Consider the following 17,287-nt stretch of genomic DNA (forward strand, 5'->3'; position numbering starts at 1 on the left):
TATCACTCTGTTTTCTTATGCTAAAGTGTTACATAGAGCCATGCACTGAAATGTGAGGATATTCCACATGTTTTTGAAAAGAATATTTGGGTTTGCAGGGTTTGTTCACTGAAATTTTAGAAGCTGTTAAATACTTCCCTGCATGGGGCATCAATGCTAAATACACAGATGAGTTAACACCTTATCTAAAAGAATATTAAATATTGAATCATCAAATGTTCCTATGGAATTCACTGACAATTTCATTTTATTCCTGTGCTTGGCTGGTTGCCAGATGAAATGGAAGTAAAATACATAAAATTAAAAGATCAGTGAAATTTCCATATATTTCTGTATTCAATGTGGATGTGGCTGACTTTTTTTTTCATTTTCTTCTAGGCCTTTTCTGGAAACACAAATGCAGACAGTGTCGTGTACTATAAGCTTCAGCATTCGATTAAAGCAAGATTTCTCCGTTTTGTGCCTTTGGACTGGAATCCAAATGGCAGGATTGGCATGCGCATTGAAGTGTATGGATGCACATATAGTAAGTTTATTTCTGAGTCACCTAAATGAAATTAATCTTCATCAATGTATTTTGCTGCCTAACCAGAATGTGAAAGTAGATTTCTAAGACTAAATTTAATCTCAAATAAAACTGATTTAATAAATTTATGCACATACTACATGATTTCTACATCAACTATCAATATGCGATGCTTATTTTCCAGTCTTTTCTGTATTGGAATGAATGGTGTGAACAAAATCCAATAACTGATTTTATGCAAACTCATTCTTTTTTTTTTGTCATAGTCCTAAAAATTACATCTGAACATGATATACTTGCTATTTATCTGAAGACCAAAATATGATAAATATTTACAGTTTTAAATCTATATGGTCTTGATCCTGAGCCAGTAAGGGTACAAATAGATAGATCCACAAATAAAAAATTGAAGGATACTTTCAAAATTGAAGGACACAGTTTCTGCATATTTAAGTGGTATTTTTAGAATAACTTTTGTGCCCTTAATAACTGACATAAGCCTTTTCAAGTATATTGCATGGTTTATTGATCTGCTGAACAGTGTAAATATTCCTGTCATCTTCCTGTTACAGTTTTTCATCCATGGATTTTTTTAAAAAATTCCTCTATGTAAGTTTTTTACTGCTTTTTATTCTTCATATCTCTTCTCCATGATGGAAACAGAATTTATTTTGAGCAGCTTCTTTAACTGCTTTTTGCACATACTTTTATCTGTTCTTTGTTGTTTTGTTTTGTTTTTTTTTTTTTTCAACTTTATTCAAATTATATTTTGTATGGTTGATCTCTTTTGGATGGTCTCTATGTACCTGTTTTATATTGCCATGCATTTTGATCCGACTTGAAGCATATATCAGAAAAACATGTCTCTGAGCTTTCTGCCTTAAATTTTAAAAATTGGTAAAAGGCAGTGAATTAAGGGTATGGAAAATTTAAAGCTGGATGCAGGAGATTAGGTCACCTCAGAAATCAGGTAAACTTCCTCATCCCAGAAAACAGACATCTCATACCAGAAGAAGAATCTGAAAGTCTCACACAAAATTCCTCAGTGACAGCTGCCTTGAGAACAGGGAACATGACTTATGATTCCTAGAACAATCTGAGAGAATGGCTTTGAAAACTGAGTCACTGGGAAATATGACCATGATTCAACTTGCCCTCAACTCTTTTAAGTTTTTTTTAAGATAAGAACAACTAAATTTTAAAAATGGAGGCTGAACAGATGAATTTATCATTCAAAGCTAAAATCTCATCTGAGTTTCCCATTTGAGACCTGATTTTTGTGGTGCATGATGGCAGAATAGACTTTCTTCTCTTTAAGCTTCACTTTAAAATTCATTGATAGTCATTAGCTTTGCTTCTTCACACTCCTTCACCTTGTGGATGTGATAACATTTAAACCCTCTCAAACGTTTTCAAACTGAAGAGCTCTCTTTTGACCATGCCTAAAAGACAGATTTTAATTATTTATATTCACTATCATAATTTTCTCTTGCAAGATCCATATTATGGCTCTCTTCTGTGTCATGCCTCTTGTTGCCCACCAGTGGAAAACTCTATGAGTCTAAAGGATAAATAAAGAAAATTATCCATGCAACTGAAAAAATAAAACATTTAGAATAAGCAGTTATGAAATTAAAATTCTTTTATGTAGCCATTAATTAGTTTGTGGAAGATTATATTTTTTTTGCATGTTACATACATGGCACAGAGTGTATCATATAGATAACTTATAGAAGTAAATCAGCTATATTCTAAATATATAAATATATAAATCAGTTATATTCTAAGATTAGTATAAATTTAAAATTAATATTTACTTCATCCATTATTCACTATGATGCAGTATGTGAAGAACATTATGGCACCAAAAATATGTAAATTCTTTTAAGCTGGTTAAGATTTTCTCTAAATTAATGATATTGGGTGTTCTAGAAATGCTTTTTTACCCATCTATAAATGCTATCATTCCAAATGAATTGCAGGCTTCTTATCATCTATGTATTTATTTGGAATATCTACTGATTACCAAGTGCCTTTACAGGGTAAATTCAGTGGTTGCCATTGAAGACAAACCAGGTGATTATCGATTTACAGTTTTTAAAATTCCTTTAAAATGTAAAAGCTTAATTCTTTCTCTCCAGTCTTTTTCTCCATTTATCAGGCACAATGAGGACATGCAGTTATTGTTACAGTAATTGTGTCTGGCTCTCTTTGAATAACTGTACTTTTCAAAGTGGGACCAGAAAAAAAAGAAAAGCAGACATGCCAATAATATCTACTTTAGCTTTGATTCAAGTGTTTTACATGTCCCATTTTCCCATCCTTTACTTCGGGGAGCTCTCACTGGGCATTAGATTTGAGAAATAAACAACTCTCTTTTCATTTATTATCAAGTATGTGAACTGTGTTCTGTATTCAAGTGCAAATGCACTAATTTAATTCTTCAGTTTTACCTGAAATTACACAACTAAAACTAAACTTGCAAGAATATAGGATGTAGACTTCTCTACTCCATAAAGTGATGTGAAAAATGTATGTTTCTATATTCTAAAAAGTCATTACTATCTTAATGAATTCATATTTACAGCATAAATGTTGACACTACTTCAAATCTGCTGTCTTCCAGTCAAATTCCTGCTCTGAATAATTTTGCCTAGCATGCACAAAAACTTCCCATTTAAATACAGTCTCAGTGAGATTTGGTCATACTCATTATATTTTCCTGTACAATGTAGCAGATTATTATGATTTTGTTGGTTTGTTTGTTTGTTTTTTTGTGGTTTTTTTTGGTGTTTTTCTTTTGTTTTTTTTTGTTTGTTTGTTTGTTTGTTTGTTTGTTTGTTTTTTGTTTTCTTTTTCACAGCAATCATTTTATCCCATAAACTTTTTAGATTAAGGACTATCACATTTTAGATGTTTCTAAAGTGTGCATCCAGACAAGCCCTTCAGTTTTTGCCTCAGCATTCATTGAGTAGAAAGGCCAAGTAAGGGTAGTCAGTTGTGGACTTATATGAAATATTTAAAGAGTTACCCTTCCTTTTTTTCATAGCTTTGAGTTCTTCTCCCTCCTCACTCTGCTGTCTCTGAAATGTTCCTTAGTTTTTTAACTCATGTTCTACAGTCATTTAAAGGAAAGAAGGAAGGAAGGAAGGAAGGAAGGAAGGAAGGAAGGAAGGAAGGAAGGAAGGAAGGAAGGAAGGAAGGAAGGAAGGAAGGAAGGAAGGAAGGAAGGAAGGAAGGAAAAAAGGAAGGAAGGAGACAAAGGAAAACAAAGAAAGGAAAGAGAGGGTGGAAGGGAGGGAGGGAGGGAAAAGAGAGAAAAGAAAGGAAGAAAATGAAAGAAAGAAAGAAAAGAAAGAAAAAGAAAGAAAAAGAAAGAAAGAAAAAAAAGAAAAGAAAAAGAAAGAAAGAAAGAAAGAAAGAAAGAAAGAAAGAAAGAAAGAAAGAAAGAAAGAAAGAAAGAAAGAAAGAAAGAAAGAAAGAAAGAAAGAAAGAAAAAGAAAGAAAGAAAGAAAGAAAGAAAGAAAGAAAGAAAGAAAGAAAGAAAGAAAAGAAAGAAAGTTCATCTGTTTTCTATCTCCAGGTGTTGAACTTACCCTTATCTGAAGTGATAAAACATCTGCTTGTGTCATGACTACATTGCAAATATGCTGTGCTGAACTTCAGCCCAAAATCTGTCTAAAGCCTCTGCCTGATTGTTCTTTCTATTTAGTGTGTACAAAAGAGAACAATGAATCTCTACTGACATTTCCTGTCTTGTTCCTGAAATGCCAGATTGTGACAATTAAACCATGCAAAACACAGTTAAGGTTAAGCTATGTCATGACACTTAAAAAAAAATGTTATTAGGAATGTGTTTAGTTTAAAATTTCTCCTCTTCATTACAGTATTCTCTTATTTCATCCTCTAGTGAACCTGTAGAAAACCAATAGTCCAAAAATAGAAATCAAAGAAATAAAAAGGTGGGGATTTTTTTGGCATGGTGGGCAGAAAGATAGGTTTAAATCTGAAAATGACAAATGTATAAAGCTGTAGAATATATGTAACTGGAAAATAAATATATAATACAGATTTAAAAATGTCAGTTATGTACGTTATAATACCTAACAAAAAGCACTGCAGACACTGCAAAACTCTTTTTTTTTCTGTCACTTCTGACTGTATTGAAGCTTTTTCAGCATTTCCTTCCTTGGCTGAAACACTTTAAGTCAGTATTACAGTCACATTAATCAAAGAAAGAACTTAATATCCTTTTCATAACTGTAATAATGGCCAGTTGGTTTGCATTAGTTTAAGTTTTCTTCATAGAACATTAACATTGATTTCAATTGATATAAAGATTTTAAAAAAGTCTCAAAAATATTTCAACTAAAACATTTGCTCAGGATTACTAGGATTCTTGGTTCTGTGGTATGTGAGGCTTCTAGAATTCCCAGTTTCTCAGGGGTATTTTGTGATTTCCAAAGATATTTTCATCGTGCACTTAAGATTTAGATCACATTAATTTCAGAAAGGCACATTGCAAATTGCATAAACAAAAGATGAGTCTTCATAAAACATATCCACCAGTTTTATTTTTCTTATTTACAACAGTAGAAAAAATCCATGTAGAAGATTTTGAAGTGCAGCAAGTTGCAAGTAGTTGGTAAATAAGAGAGGAAAATCTTATGGTACTCTGTATATGTGCCCACATTCTACTTATCTTTATAACCCTGCAGGACACCCAAGCTGTCCTTCTCACAACTCTTTAAGTATGTTTCTAGGGGTAATGCATGGATGATGAAGATAAGACCAGAGTGAGAAATGTTACAAGAACTTTGATTGCCATCTGCTACCTTTTCACAATCTTTATTAATTCATGGAGTGAGGGCAGGGGCAAAATTTAATTTTGTTTATTTTGCAAATTTAGACAAAACATATATTGCTTCTTAGGAACTAGTGCTGCAGAATAGTGTAAGGGATTTTGGAGAGCCATGTTAATGTTGTTTATGCTCTTGTCCCAATAACTAATAAGAAGAGTATGTTCCCAATCCTATGTTTATCATTGCTTACTAAGAGTATCTCTAGTAAGCTGGTTTGATAAATGTATATAAATGTACAAGTGGTCTTATTGAAGCTATTCTGCATCACATTAATTATTTTAATTCAACATTCATTAACACTTTTCATTCGATGACCAAAGGAAGTAAAATATTTAATCTAAAGTTCATATTTTGGTAGAACATCATATTTATTAATTGTACATTTGCTAAATTTATTCTTCATTATCAAAATATAAAGAAAATCAAGCAACTATATTTAAAGACACAACTTGACAAGAGCATTATGAAAATGGAATGTAAATTACTAACCTAATGTACAAGAGTTAATTTGAATTCATGCCACTCCCATGCTGAAAATATGGAGAAATATTTGTAGCGAAATTACACAAAGTTAGTAAATAGATAATGGGTTTCCCTTGAATTGCAAGAAGTCAACCAGTCAGTTGAAAAACATTTTATTGAGTGTCCTTTACATCTTCATTCACTTCAAAAATGTATTTTTCAAGGGCAATTACTTTTTTCTTCATTACATATGAACTGTGAATACTCTATGAGCTTTTTATAGTGTTATCAATTCCTTGGTGTGTGCCTTGTTCAATCTGTACTGATTTTGATGGATATTCATAAAATCAGTTAGCCCTATTCCCTTCCCTTCCCGAAGGTCAACAGCAGCTTTGGTTGTTTGTTTTTTTTTTTTTGGTCTTGATTTTGTTCATTGGAAAGAATTGCACATAAATGAATAGCAATTTTCAGCCTAAAAATACAAATAAAAACAAAAATGTTCAAAGTACTTCATAGCTCCAAGGAAAGGAAGACCAGCATATGAGAACATTATTAGATTTGAATAGAAGCCAGATCTCTTCTCACATGGTTTTATTATCTAATTATACCACCATCATTAAAACACAAGTCTTAATATATGGGGAAAAAATAAAATACGATTTACTGTACACAAGTGATCTTAAGATGTTAGTGATGGAACTTCATACCATATTGAAATAACATGCAACTGCTTCTTTTAGACATAGCATTATACATTATCTTTCATTTCTTTACTTCTAGGGTCTGAGGTGGTTGGCTTTGATGGGAAAAGTTGTCTAATTTACACATTAAATAAAAAACTCATTAATGCACTGAAAGATGTGATTTCTCTGAAGTTTAAGACAATGCAAAGTGATGGAATTCTCCTCCACAGAGAAGGACAAAATGGAGACCACATCACCATGGAATTAACTAAAGGGAAGCTGTCCCTACTCATTAATTTAGGTAACAGCTATAGTCTCATAAAGTCTAATATAGTTACTAGGCATTTCTTGACTAAAACTTCTCTTAAACTGTTAAGTGGATTTTAATGCATAAAGAATTATAAACAAGCAGTATATTTTTTAATAATTATATTTTTGAATGAAATTAATAGTTTTTATTTTTCTTCTTTCAAGGTGATACTAAAACTCATCCTTCTAATGCCCAAATTAATATTACGCTGGGCAGCCTTTTGGATGATCAACACTGGCATTCTGTTGTCATTGAGCATTTTAACAATCAAGTAAACTTTACAGTGGATAAACACACTCATCACTTTCATGGCAAAGGAGAATTCAGTTATTTGGACCTTGATTATGAGGTGTGAAAATTATCTTTCCTTTATTACATTTATTACCTTTATTATTCAAATGCACAGAAACAGGCAAAGGAAACAGAACTTAAGGAAGTTTGTAGTCCTCAATACCTTGGGGATTTCCTGTCTGTTAAGGGAATGAATCAGTATAAAAAATGTTCTTATAGAGTACAAATCTTCCACTAGACTCAACTCAGTATTTTCAAAAGATCATCTTTTTCATCTCAGAATTCATTATTTTAATATGTTTGTTTTAGTAGAGCTGCAAATGTGATAAACAATATTGTAAATATAATGAATGATAAAGACCCAACTCAATGCTACTTTTAATGAATATTAGTATTATGAATATAAAACGAAAATTGCAATGTCAGCATAAAAACCTTTGTAGAAATATTTATATCAAGACTTAAATCCCTGTTAGAGCTGAAAATTTTACTGTGAAAAAATCTTTCTTGCACAAATAATAGATTAATGAAAAGTAGTAGATGTAATATGCTGTGAAATTTTCCTGCCTGTGATCAAAAATACCACTATTTCACAGTTGTAATGCAATGACTGGCTGCTTTATGGTTGCCCTGTACTGTTTGTTGGATAAGACAATGAGTGATAGAGCAGAATGTCAGGAACCTGCAGACTTTATTGCACTCATTCCAACTTTTAAGCATTTTAGAGTGAGATGTCATGCAGTTCTGGGTCTGCATTATTCCATTTCAGAAATATCTGCTCAGAATTTCTGAATGTAAATCATAATATCAAAGTTTGGAGGATCATACTAATTAAAGAAAAAAAAAAGGAAGAGGGAAAATAAATGGTTGACAATTTGTTTTAAAACTAATTTAAAAATTAAAAGGTTAATAGTTTAGACTGACCTTTTTTACAATGTTGTCTAGAATAGCTTTGAAATATGTGAGCTCAAATGTTCATTTCTACTGGAATCCTATTTCTGATAGTGTGAAAGAGTTAAAATATAGACTAGAGCAGAACTAAGGTCACCCTTGTGGCAATGCTTTTCTGAAATAATTTACTACTTTCTAGCAGCTTTTACCTTAGAGCAGGGATGCATTTAGAAAGAATGATATTCTTGAATTTAGTAGCTCTCAATGGGTTTTTATTTTTGTTAAATCTTCCAATCTCTTTCTGAAACTAAGTACTTTTACAGCACCATACAAAGGAACTGCGCAGCCTAAGCATTTTGAAAGGGAAAATGTGACTCCTTCAGTTTGTTTCAAATCTGTGCTAGAATATCATTTGATGCAATCTTGTTTTCTATTATAGTAGTTATGGTGTGCACAGAGTGGAGAAGTTAGGCTCAAGATTCTAAAGAAATTGTTGCTAATTGACATCTCCCTTTTTACACTGTTCCGCATAGTCTCCTTGTACTTGGCCTTGTCCTTCTTCTGCTTGGTGTCACAGCTGTAATGGACCCGGAAAACTGATTCAAGACACAGATACTTATCAGAAGAAGATAAAAAAAGCCAAAATGTCAGAATGATTTACTACATACATTTGACTTAATGTAGCCTAATTTTTTGTTAGCCTATTCTTTTAATTATGTAGACATGATACAGTGAAATACACAAGTTGCAAATTCATTATAGGCCAGTCTTTGACTTCTTCTCTTACAGTATAATCAACTTCTCTCCTTAGAAAATTACTTAATAGTATTATTGATTTCTCTTCTCTTTCTAAGCTCAGCTTTGGAGGGATCCCAATGCCTGGAAAATCAGGGACATTATCACGCAGGAACTTTCATGGGTGTTTTGAAAATATTTATTATAATGGAGTGAACATTATTGACCTGGCCAGGAGGCATAAATCTCAGATCTACATTGTGGTAAGAGATTTATAGTTAAGAAAGAACAAATAATTAAAACAGAGAAAAAGATCACAATCACTTTCAAATCCAACCTGTTAGCACACAGTTCTAGTAAAATCTATGTTAGGCAATGAAAGAAAAATAAAGTAATTTTCAAGATGGGCTACTTTTCATTTTATGCTGAGTAGACTCATCCTAGTAGAAAAGGCAGGATGAATTTTATTTTTGAGGTCTTTAGCTGATATTTAGATAATGTCTGATATCACAATGTTGTGTGCTATCTGGGTGACAAAAGTCAATGAATAACAAGATGCATCAGAAACCATCAAGTCTTTGGCTATATAGCAAAGTATATGTGCCTGACTAATAAGAGCAGCAGCAGTATGTTTTAAAATTTCTTTATTGTTGAGAACACTGATCCACTTTGTCCAGAGCAGTATAATTTTGATAGATCAGTTCTGTTTTTCAATTTGTATTGATTTTTTTCTGAAGGCCTTTTAGTTTAGGTTGGTGGGTTTAATGTATTTTATTGTGACATGGCCAGGAGTCATATTATCCAAATTCTTACCTTTTATAGAAACAATTCCAAGAACAAAACAAATGCCTTCTGTGTTATAAAAGGCTTTCTAGACATTTTACTGAGTCCTTTGCTGTTGGTTTTGTTTGGTTTTTTTCCCTAGTACAGCAAGAGTCATCTCTGTTTGCAACATGTACTTATTTAGCAGCAGGAAATGCAGAGGTGTCATAGAAATCAGCTCAGATTAATTAAAAATATATCAAATGCTTTCATGATCCAAATATTTTAACCTGGATTTCTTTTCAGAATACAAAGAATCAAATTTGGTCCCTATCATAGAAGAAATTTGTCACTGTCATAGAAGAAATGGATGAGAGGCATTGCTTCTCATATGAAATTCACTTGAAATATTCTAAAGTTATCTAAGCTTATACCTCTGCATGATGCTTATGAATACTGGGGAATGGGCAATTATAGTAGGCTCTGGGTGGACTAGTGGAAGGCATCTATGAATTTATCTGTAATAGAAAATTTCATTACTTTCATGTCAAATGTTTTAAATTCTTCTGCTACTTTCAGAACTATTTAGGAGATGCTTCATAATTTAAATATTATAGAAAGAATCTCTGTTACCACAGAATCCCTGTTAAACAGGCACTTTACTGGGTAAATCTGCAAACAGCCAGCTTTTAGCATTTAACGAGGTTTATTAATCTGATGAGTACCTTTTTACTCTGTGTCAGTTTAGCTGACTATTTATTTCTGTACAGCTGAGTTCATAAGACAAAGCTTTTACCTATTTATCTATTTTCCTTGAAGAAAATGAAAACCCATAAACTTTAATAGTTTGCCACATCAGGGACTAGTGAATATTTTTCTTAAATTTATTTTAAAGCTACTTAATGTGTGGTCAAAGTTTTATATAGGCTCAAAAGTTTAAAACCTCTTGCTGTTGAACAGCAATTAGGTGCACTTTAAATTCCAAACACCTTAATCTTTAGTAATCCTTTTTCCAGAACAAATTAGTTATAGTTCAAATGGTGTCAGCAAGTCATTAGACCAGAGTGCACAGTGTACTACTATTAAGTACTGTAAAGTGTTAGCTAATTCTGACACCAGATGCAAAAAATGCATTATTCCTGTTCCAGATTCCTTATCTGCATCACTAAGTACAAGTACAGATGCAGGCTACTCTCAGAGTTTCTCAATTAATTAAAGCACAAGTTTACCTAAGAAATAGTTATTTCAGAAGAAGGTAAACACAAAATAAATGCTAGGTGCACAAATCCAACTCATAATCTCGTCCATATGGGCCTGCTTGAAAACACATTCACTCTTAGGTTAAAAAGTATGTACTGTACATTTGTAAGTAGTAAGAGTTTATATGTGGAATTTCTCTGTAAAAACAAATACTGGATTTCGTGCACATTTCAAATTGCATTAATTTGGATTTTTTTCTTAAATTTAACACCATCTTAAACAATCAGTGCTGGCTCAACATTCTTCTCTGCATCCAAGCATTTAGACCCATGCAAGTGTTTACATGCAGTCAGCAGCATGGCATCTATTTGTCATTGAAGAATTTGTGAAGTCCCTAATGCTTACTGAGGCTGAGCCAAACTAGGAACAAAACAGATCTTTCTAACTCCTGAAGTAGCATTCAATCAGCCTCATAATTTAGGATCTTAAGTCATTCCCTCAAAGGTCCTTGCCATGCTGCACAGGCAGATGAGTCTAGTCTGGTCAGACAACTATGTTCATGTTTAGTTTTTGACTAATACATTTCAAGTACTATGTACCATGCTTTGAAACTCTGCAGTTCCCATGAAGAAATTCTCATTACTCTTCCTAATACCATATTTGTTTTATTTATTTCTAGGGCAATATGTCCTTCTCATGTTTAGAGCCACAGGTGGTTCCTGTTACATTTCTGAGCTCCAGCAGTTTCCTGGCACTGCAAGGCACATCAGGGCAAGATGAAGTATTTGTCAGTTTTGAGTTTCGCACTTGGAACAAGGAAGGACTTCTATTATCCAGTAAACTGCACCAGTCTTCTGGTGGTTTCCTCTTATATCTGAGTGATGGGAGAGTCAAAATCAATCTTCATAAAACAGGAAGAGTACTGAGTGACATCGCTACAGGTAAAAGAAATGAAGAAAAAAAATTACAATACTCTTATGAATAAAAGAAAAAAATTAAAGTCATTTATTTAGTACTTGCTTTTTTGACTTATTTTTATGATTATTTTGTGTACAACTGTGCTTGTGGGAATTTTACATTTTTTAAATGCTTTCTTTTCTCACAAACATACCTATTATTTTCTTTCCCGATGAATGAGCAGCAATTACTTTCAGTAATATAGATTGAAAAATGGAATCCTTAGCTTAACATGCATACACTGTGTACAGCTCATGTGTATAACCTGGAAAATCTAAGCAACTTTCTCAGTTGTGAAGTGTAAGAAATTTAGTCTCTTACTCTGTCAAGCTAAGTAATTTAGATGTTTCTTGCCATTGTTCTGTGCTTTCAAGAAGTATCAAGTGACTAAATTTTTTTATAAAGTTATACATCTCTATAAAATATAATGTCTGTTATTTTTAGAATTATCAATCACAGATATCCATTAATCTGGGACAGTGGATGCCTAATACCAGATTGTGTTTCAGAAAACCAGGACAAGTTTGAGTCTATGATTAAAAAAAAAGGGAACGAGGAAAATGAATACCTGAGAGCTAAAGGGTCACTTTTGTAGTTAAACGCTAAATCGAGACTAAATCATCTACTTTTGGTAGTGCACTGCTAGGCATCCCTCAGGGTAAAACAGATTTTCAGAAAGTTAGTAGCTAGTCTATTCTTCTGATGACTAATTGCACCTTTGGCAAACAAACATGTCAAGACAAAAGTATGAAGATACTATAGTGATACACAGTCATGTTAGAGAGTATTCAGTTGGGATTCTAAGCAAATTCCTCCTTTAACTTTCTCTCTGCCTGGCAGGAATGGGACTAAGTCTTTCACAAAGAGTCTCCTCAGTTTTTCTGAGCACTGCTGGCAGTTGATATGGGAAAAACTAGACTGCTAGCCCAGTCAGGAATCTCCATCTTTCAGGAAATATGACATCAGGACAGAAAAACATCATCTCCACCATCAAAGGCTTTTTATAAAATGCTGAGATCCAGTAACTACCCCATGTAATAATATCATCACCTTCACCTAACAGCTTTTCATCAGTATTGTACTATTCTCTGACATTCCATGTATCACAGCAACCTTAGAGCTTCTCATTTTTAATGCAAACAAATTGAATTTTGCCCTTTACTTGTAGATGGATTATATGATGTGATATGGTGAGTCCTAAGACAGGAAAAAAGACAATAGAGATTAAATGGTTAAAGGGGATCACAAGAAATGTATCATAGGATGGAAACCGAGTCTGGGGTTGGAGTAGTTTCTGTATGGACAAAGATGACCAGAATCCACTAGTGGGAGGAATATATTGTAGAAGCAATGGTGAATTTGGATGCAGAAAACACATATATGAGATCCAAAACATCACTTGATCTTTGATTCATTTTGACCCATACAGAAGCATGTATTTTCCATTTCATAATCACAAAGCAGAATATTATCAGTGTAAAAGAAACCAGGTTAGTTCCAGTTATGTAATAAAAAACAAGTGATAAACCTCCAAACTAGTTGTAATTAGTATAAAGACAAAATAAGAATAAACTGATCTAAATTATTCTCAAAATTTATTAGGCAGTATAATGCAAAGGGAGCAAAGTAGAACAAAGCAGGACAAGAAACAGCCACAGGATTTGAACATGAGGTCTCTTTAATCTTTGCTCCATGCCGCTGTTTCTTTGATTGAATCCTTACTTTAATCCTCTTAATAAATGAAAATTCCTTCCCTTTCTTGAGGAAGAAGGGAAGGGGAAGGGGAAGGGGAAGGGGAAGGGGAAGGGGAAGGGGAAGGGGAAGGGGAAGGGGAAGGGAGAAACTGTGAAGTTCATTATGCTTCTACAGATATATAATGATTACAAGTAAAATTTCAAAATGTTGATTATTTTAACTCAGGAAAAGACTATAAGCCTGTAATGACCACAGATGATGCTGAAATGTACATAAATACTTTCATCCGGTTCCTGTGAATGATAATAGGAACGGCTCTGGTATTTTTTATTTTCTAAAATAACTGATGCACAAAGAGTACCACTTTAATGACAAGAAATTTCCCTAGGCTTACCATTTGAAAATGTCAATTTCTTAGTAAGAATGTCAGTGGTACGTAGTTAACAGTGATGAATTTGGCTTTTTAGGAGCTATTTAAATAGCTGTTCAATTAGGTGATATATGTTAAAGAAACTGTTGCCATGCACTGTCATTTTAACAGACTGGCTGATGATGGTGGCACTTTTAACAGCAGTAGGTAGACTTACACATGGGGCAATTTATTCCATTTCAAAGCTGCAATGCAATACATAAGATATTAGTGTAAACATCCCAAAATAAATCTTGACATTCTATGCTGAAACAGAATTTAATGTTCTCATGCTAGGTTAAGCTTTCTGTTCATAAAGTCTAACAGGAGGAATTGTGTTTGTCTTTGTGAAGGCAAAAGCTACAGCAAAATCATCTTATTCTCTTCTGAGAAGGAATTTATCTAACAAAACCATATGGGAAAGTTTCTCTTGAGTTTTTGAAGTGTTTGTTGTAGAAATCACTGAAGCAATTCAAGTCTGCATTTGGAGGTTGAGTAATTAAATTATGGATGGTTGGGCTGAAGATTTGCTCCCCTACAGGCAAGGACTTATGACCTGACTTTCACATGCATAAACACACACCCACACACCCACACACACACACACACACACACACACACACACACACACACACACACACGTAATATTTGATAATTAAATCGGAGCATATTTCTTTGTGCACAAGTTTAAGTTAATTATGCTATGTTTTTTTAAGAATTTCTTTAACCATATGAAACTGAGGAGAATGTTATATCATTTCATAACTAATTCAGTTATAGTGAATTCTTTCTTTTGCAGAATGGCTGCTTAATGTGTTTCATTTGTAGCCTCTTTTGCAAGTGGTACATCAAATACTCATAAAGAAATAACATAGATTTAAAAAAAAGAGAAATCAACACAAAGTTAATTTGTTTTGAATTATGAGACCAAATTGAATTACAATATGTGTAAATGTTAGATCTTATTACTCAATGTCTTCTTTGACCCTCTATTTCTATGCAGCTTTTAATTTCCATGCAGCATTTAGTTAAGTGATGTTAATAATAATAATAATGAGATTTCATTGTTATACTTCAGACTAGTCTATAAATTACTTCCTCTAAACTTTTTTTGTTTCTCACTGATCTTCTAATAATTTATATACACTGCATTTTATACATGTGTTCCTGAGGTCAGGTATCATTGTTCTGCAAGGGGCTGGTAAGGGGGTGCCAGGGAGCAGAATGGTCCTCTTGCTATCCAAGAGGAGGCAGTTAGAGAACTACTGGGACACTTGGATATTTATAAATCAATGGGATCAGATCAGATCCACCCTAGGGTGATGAGGGAGCTGGCAGATGAGCTTGCGAAGCCGCTCTCCATCATTTATCAGGAGTCGTGGCTCACTGGTGAGGTCCTGGACAATTGGAAACTGGCCAATGTGACACCCATTTACAAAAAAGGTAGGAAGTAGGATCCTGGTAATTACAGGCCAGTTAGCCTGACCTCAGTACCAGGTAAGATAATGGAACAGTTCATACTTAGTGCTATCACACAGCACTTACAAGATGGCCAGGGTATCAGACCCAGTCAGCATGGGTTCTAAAGGGAGGTCATGTCTGACCAACCTGGTCTCCTTCTATGAACAGATGACTCTTCTGGTAGATGCAGGAAAGGCTGTGGATGTTGTCTATTTAGACTTCAGCAAGGCCTTTGATACTGTTCCCCCTAGCATACTCCTGGAAAAAATGGCAGCCCATGGCTTGGATGGGAGCACCCTTCACTAGGTTAGGAACTGGCTGGACGGCTGGCCCAGAGAGTGCTGGTGAGCAGTGCTGCATCCAGCTGGGGCCAGGCACCAGTGGTGTCCCTCAGGGCTCTGTGCTGGGACCAGTTCTATTTAATATTTTTATAGATGACATGGATGAGGGCATTGAATCCTTCATTAGTAAAATTGCAGATGATACTAAGCTTGGGAGCTTGTGTTGATCTGTTGGAAGGAAGGAGGGCTCTGCAAAGAGATTTGGATTGATTGGACAGATGAGCAGAGTCCAACAGCATGAAATTGAATAAGTCTAAGTGCTGAGTTCTGCATTTTGGACACAAAAATCCCCTACAGCATTACAGGTTTGGGACAGTATGGCTGGACAGTGTCCAGGCAGAAAGGGACCTGGGGGTGCTGGTTGACAGCTGGTTGGACATGAGCCAGCAACGTGCCTTAGTGGCCAAGAAGGCCAATGGCATCCTGGCCTGCAGTAGGAATTGTGTGACCAGCAGGAGTAGGGAGGTTATTCTTCCCCTATACTCGGCACTGGTGAGATCACATCTTGAGTTCTGTGTCCAGTTCTGGGCCCCTCAGTTCAGGAAGGACATAGAGATACTTGAGCGTGTCCAGAGGAGGGCAGCGAGGCTGGTGAGGGGCTTGGAACACAAGCCCTATGAGGAATGTTTGAAGGAGCTGGGGTTGTTTAGCCTGGAGAAGAGGAGGCTTAGGGTGACCTTATTGCTCTCTACAGCTTCCTGAAGGGAGGCTGTAGACAGGTGGGGGTCAATCTCTTCCGCTGGACAGCAACTGGCAGAACAAGAGGACACAGTCTCAAGCTACATCAGGGAAGGTTTAGGTTGGATATTAGGAAAAAAATTTTCACTGAAAGAATAGTAAAATACTGGAATTGTCTTCCTAGGGAGGTGGTTGAATCACCATCTCTGGATATGTTTAAAAAAAGACTGGATTTGGCACTTGGTGCTATAGTCTAATTGTGGTGTTAGGGCACAGGTTGGACTTGATGATCTTAGAGGTCTCTTCCAACCTCATTATTCTGTGATTCTGTGATTCTGTGATCCCATAGACCCTATTCTAATACTTAGATTTAAAATAATGGAACTATAAATATGTCCATTTAAAATAATAATGTACATTTATGTGAATAAATGGACATCTTGTTTAACAGCTACCTTATTATGTACTAAAAAAATTAATTGCTTTGATTTTCCTGTTTGTTTGTGGTTAAGTATTTTTCTAACTCACAGTAGAGCAGCAGACAATATAAGTTTCAGATGGAATGTAAATGTTGGTAGTCCACTGGCCTCTTCCACTTAGATGTTTTGCCACTCAGTGGTTCTACAGAAGCAAATGGGAATTTAGTCAAGGTTCTCAATTCAAGGGCTAAAATGAACAGTTTTCTTCAGAGGGTCTTGTGCTCCCATAATGGCATTGCTTAGTTCTCAGACTTAATAAAAGGGATTTCAAGGAAGTCTTAACTTCAGCTACACGGACATTGTTGAGTATCTCTAATCATGCTAACCACTAAGAAGGGGAGATAAAATATCCATTCCAAAATCATACAGTAGATCAGCAAGGTGAATTACAATCAACAAACCAAAAAATGTAAAATCCATATTATTAATTTTCTAGTAACCAAAACTTCTGATGATCTGAAATACCACTCTTTATATGTTAGAACAGTCTCTTACCTACCTTCACAGTCAAATATTGCAAGGTTTGGAATATGGTTTACTCACCA

General features: G+C 34.4%; 1 protein-coding gene across 1 annotated transcript in view; it reads left to right on the plus strand.

Annotated features, from left to right (window-relative positions):
- CNTNAP4 (contactin associated protein family member 4) overlaps positions 1-17,287 on the plus strand; it is a 203,894-nt gene that overhangs the window by 125,487 nt on the left and 61,120 nt on the right. Inside the window, exons 4-8 of the mRNA XM_031507421.2 lie at positions 379-526; positions 6,631-6,834; positions 7,008-7,192; positions 8,880-9,023; positions 11,402-11,663. Of these exons, the coding sequence (XP_031363281.1) occupies positions 379-526; positions 6,631-6,834; positions 7,008-7,192; positions 8,880-9,023; positions 11,402-11,663 (943 nt within the window). The remainder of the gene's footprint in view (positions 1-378; positions 527-6,630; positions 6,835-7,007; positions 7,193-8,879; positions 9,024-11,401; positions 11,664-17,287) is intronic.

This window comes from Lonchura striata, chromosome Z (assembly GCF_046129695.1).
Source record: "Lonchura striata isolate bLonStr1 chromosome Z, bLonStr1.mat, whole genome shotgun sequence".
Classification (NCBI taxonomy): Eukaryota; Metazoa; Chordata; class Aves; order Passeriformes; family Estrildidae; genus Lonchura; species Lonchura striata.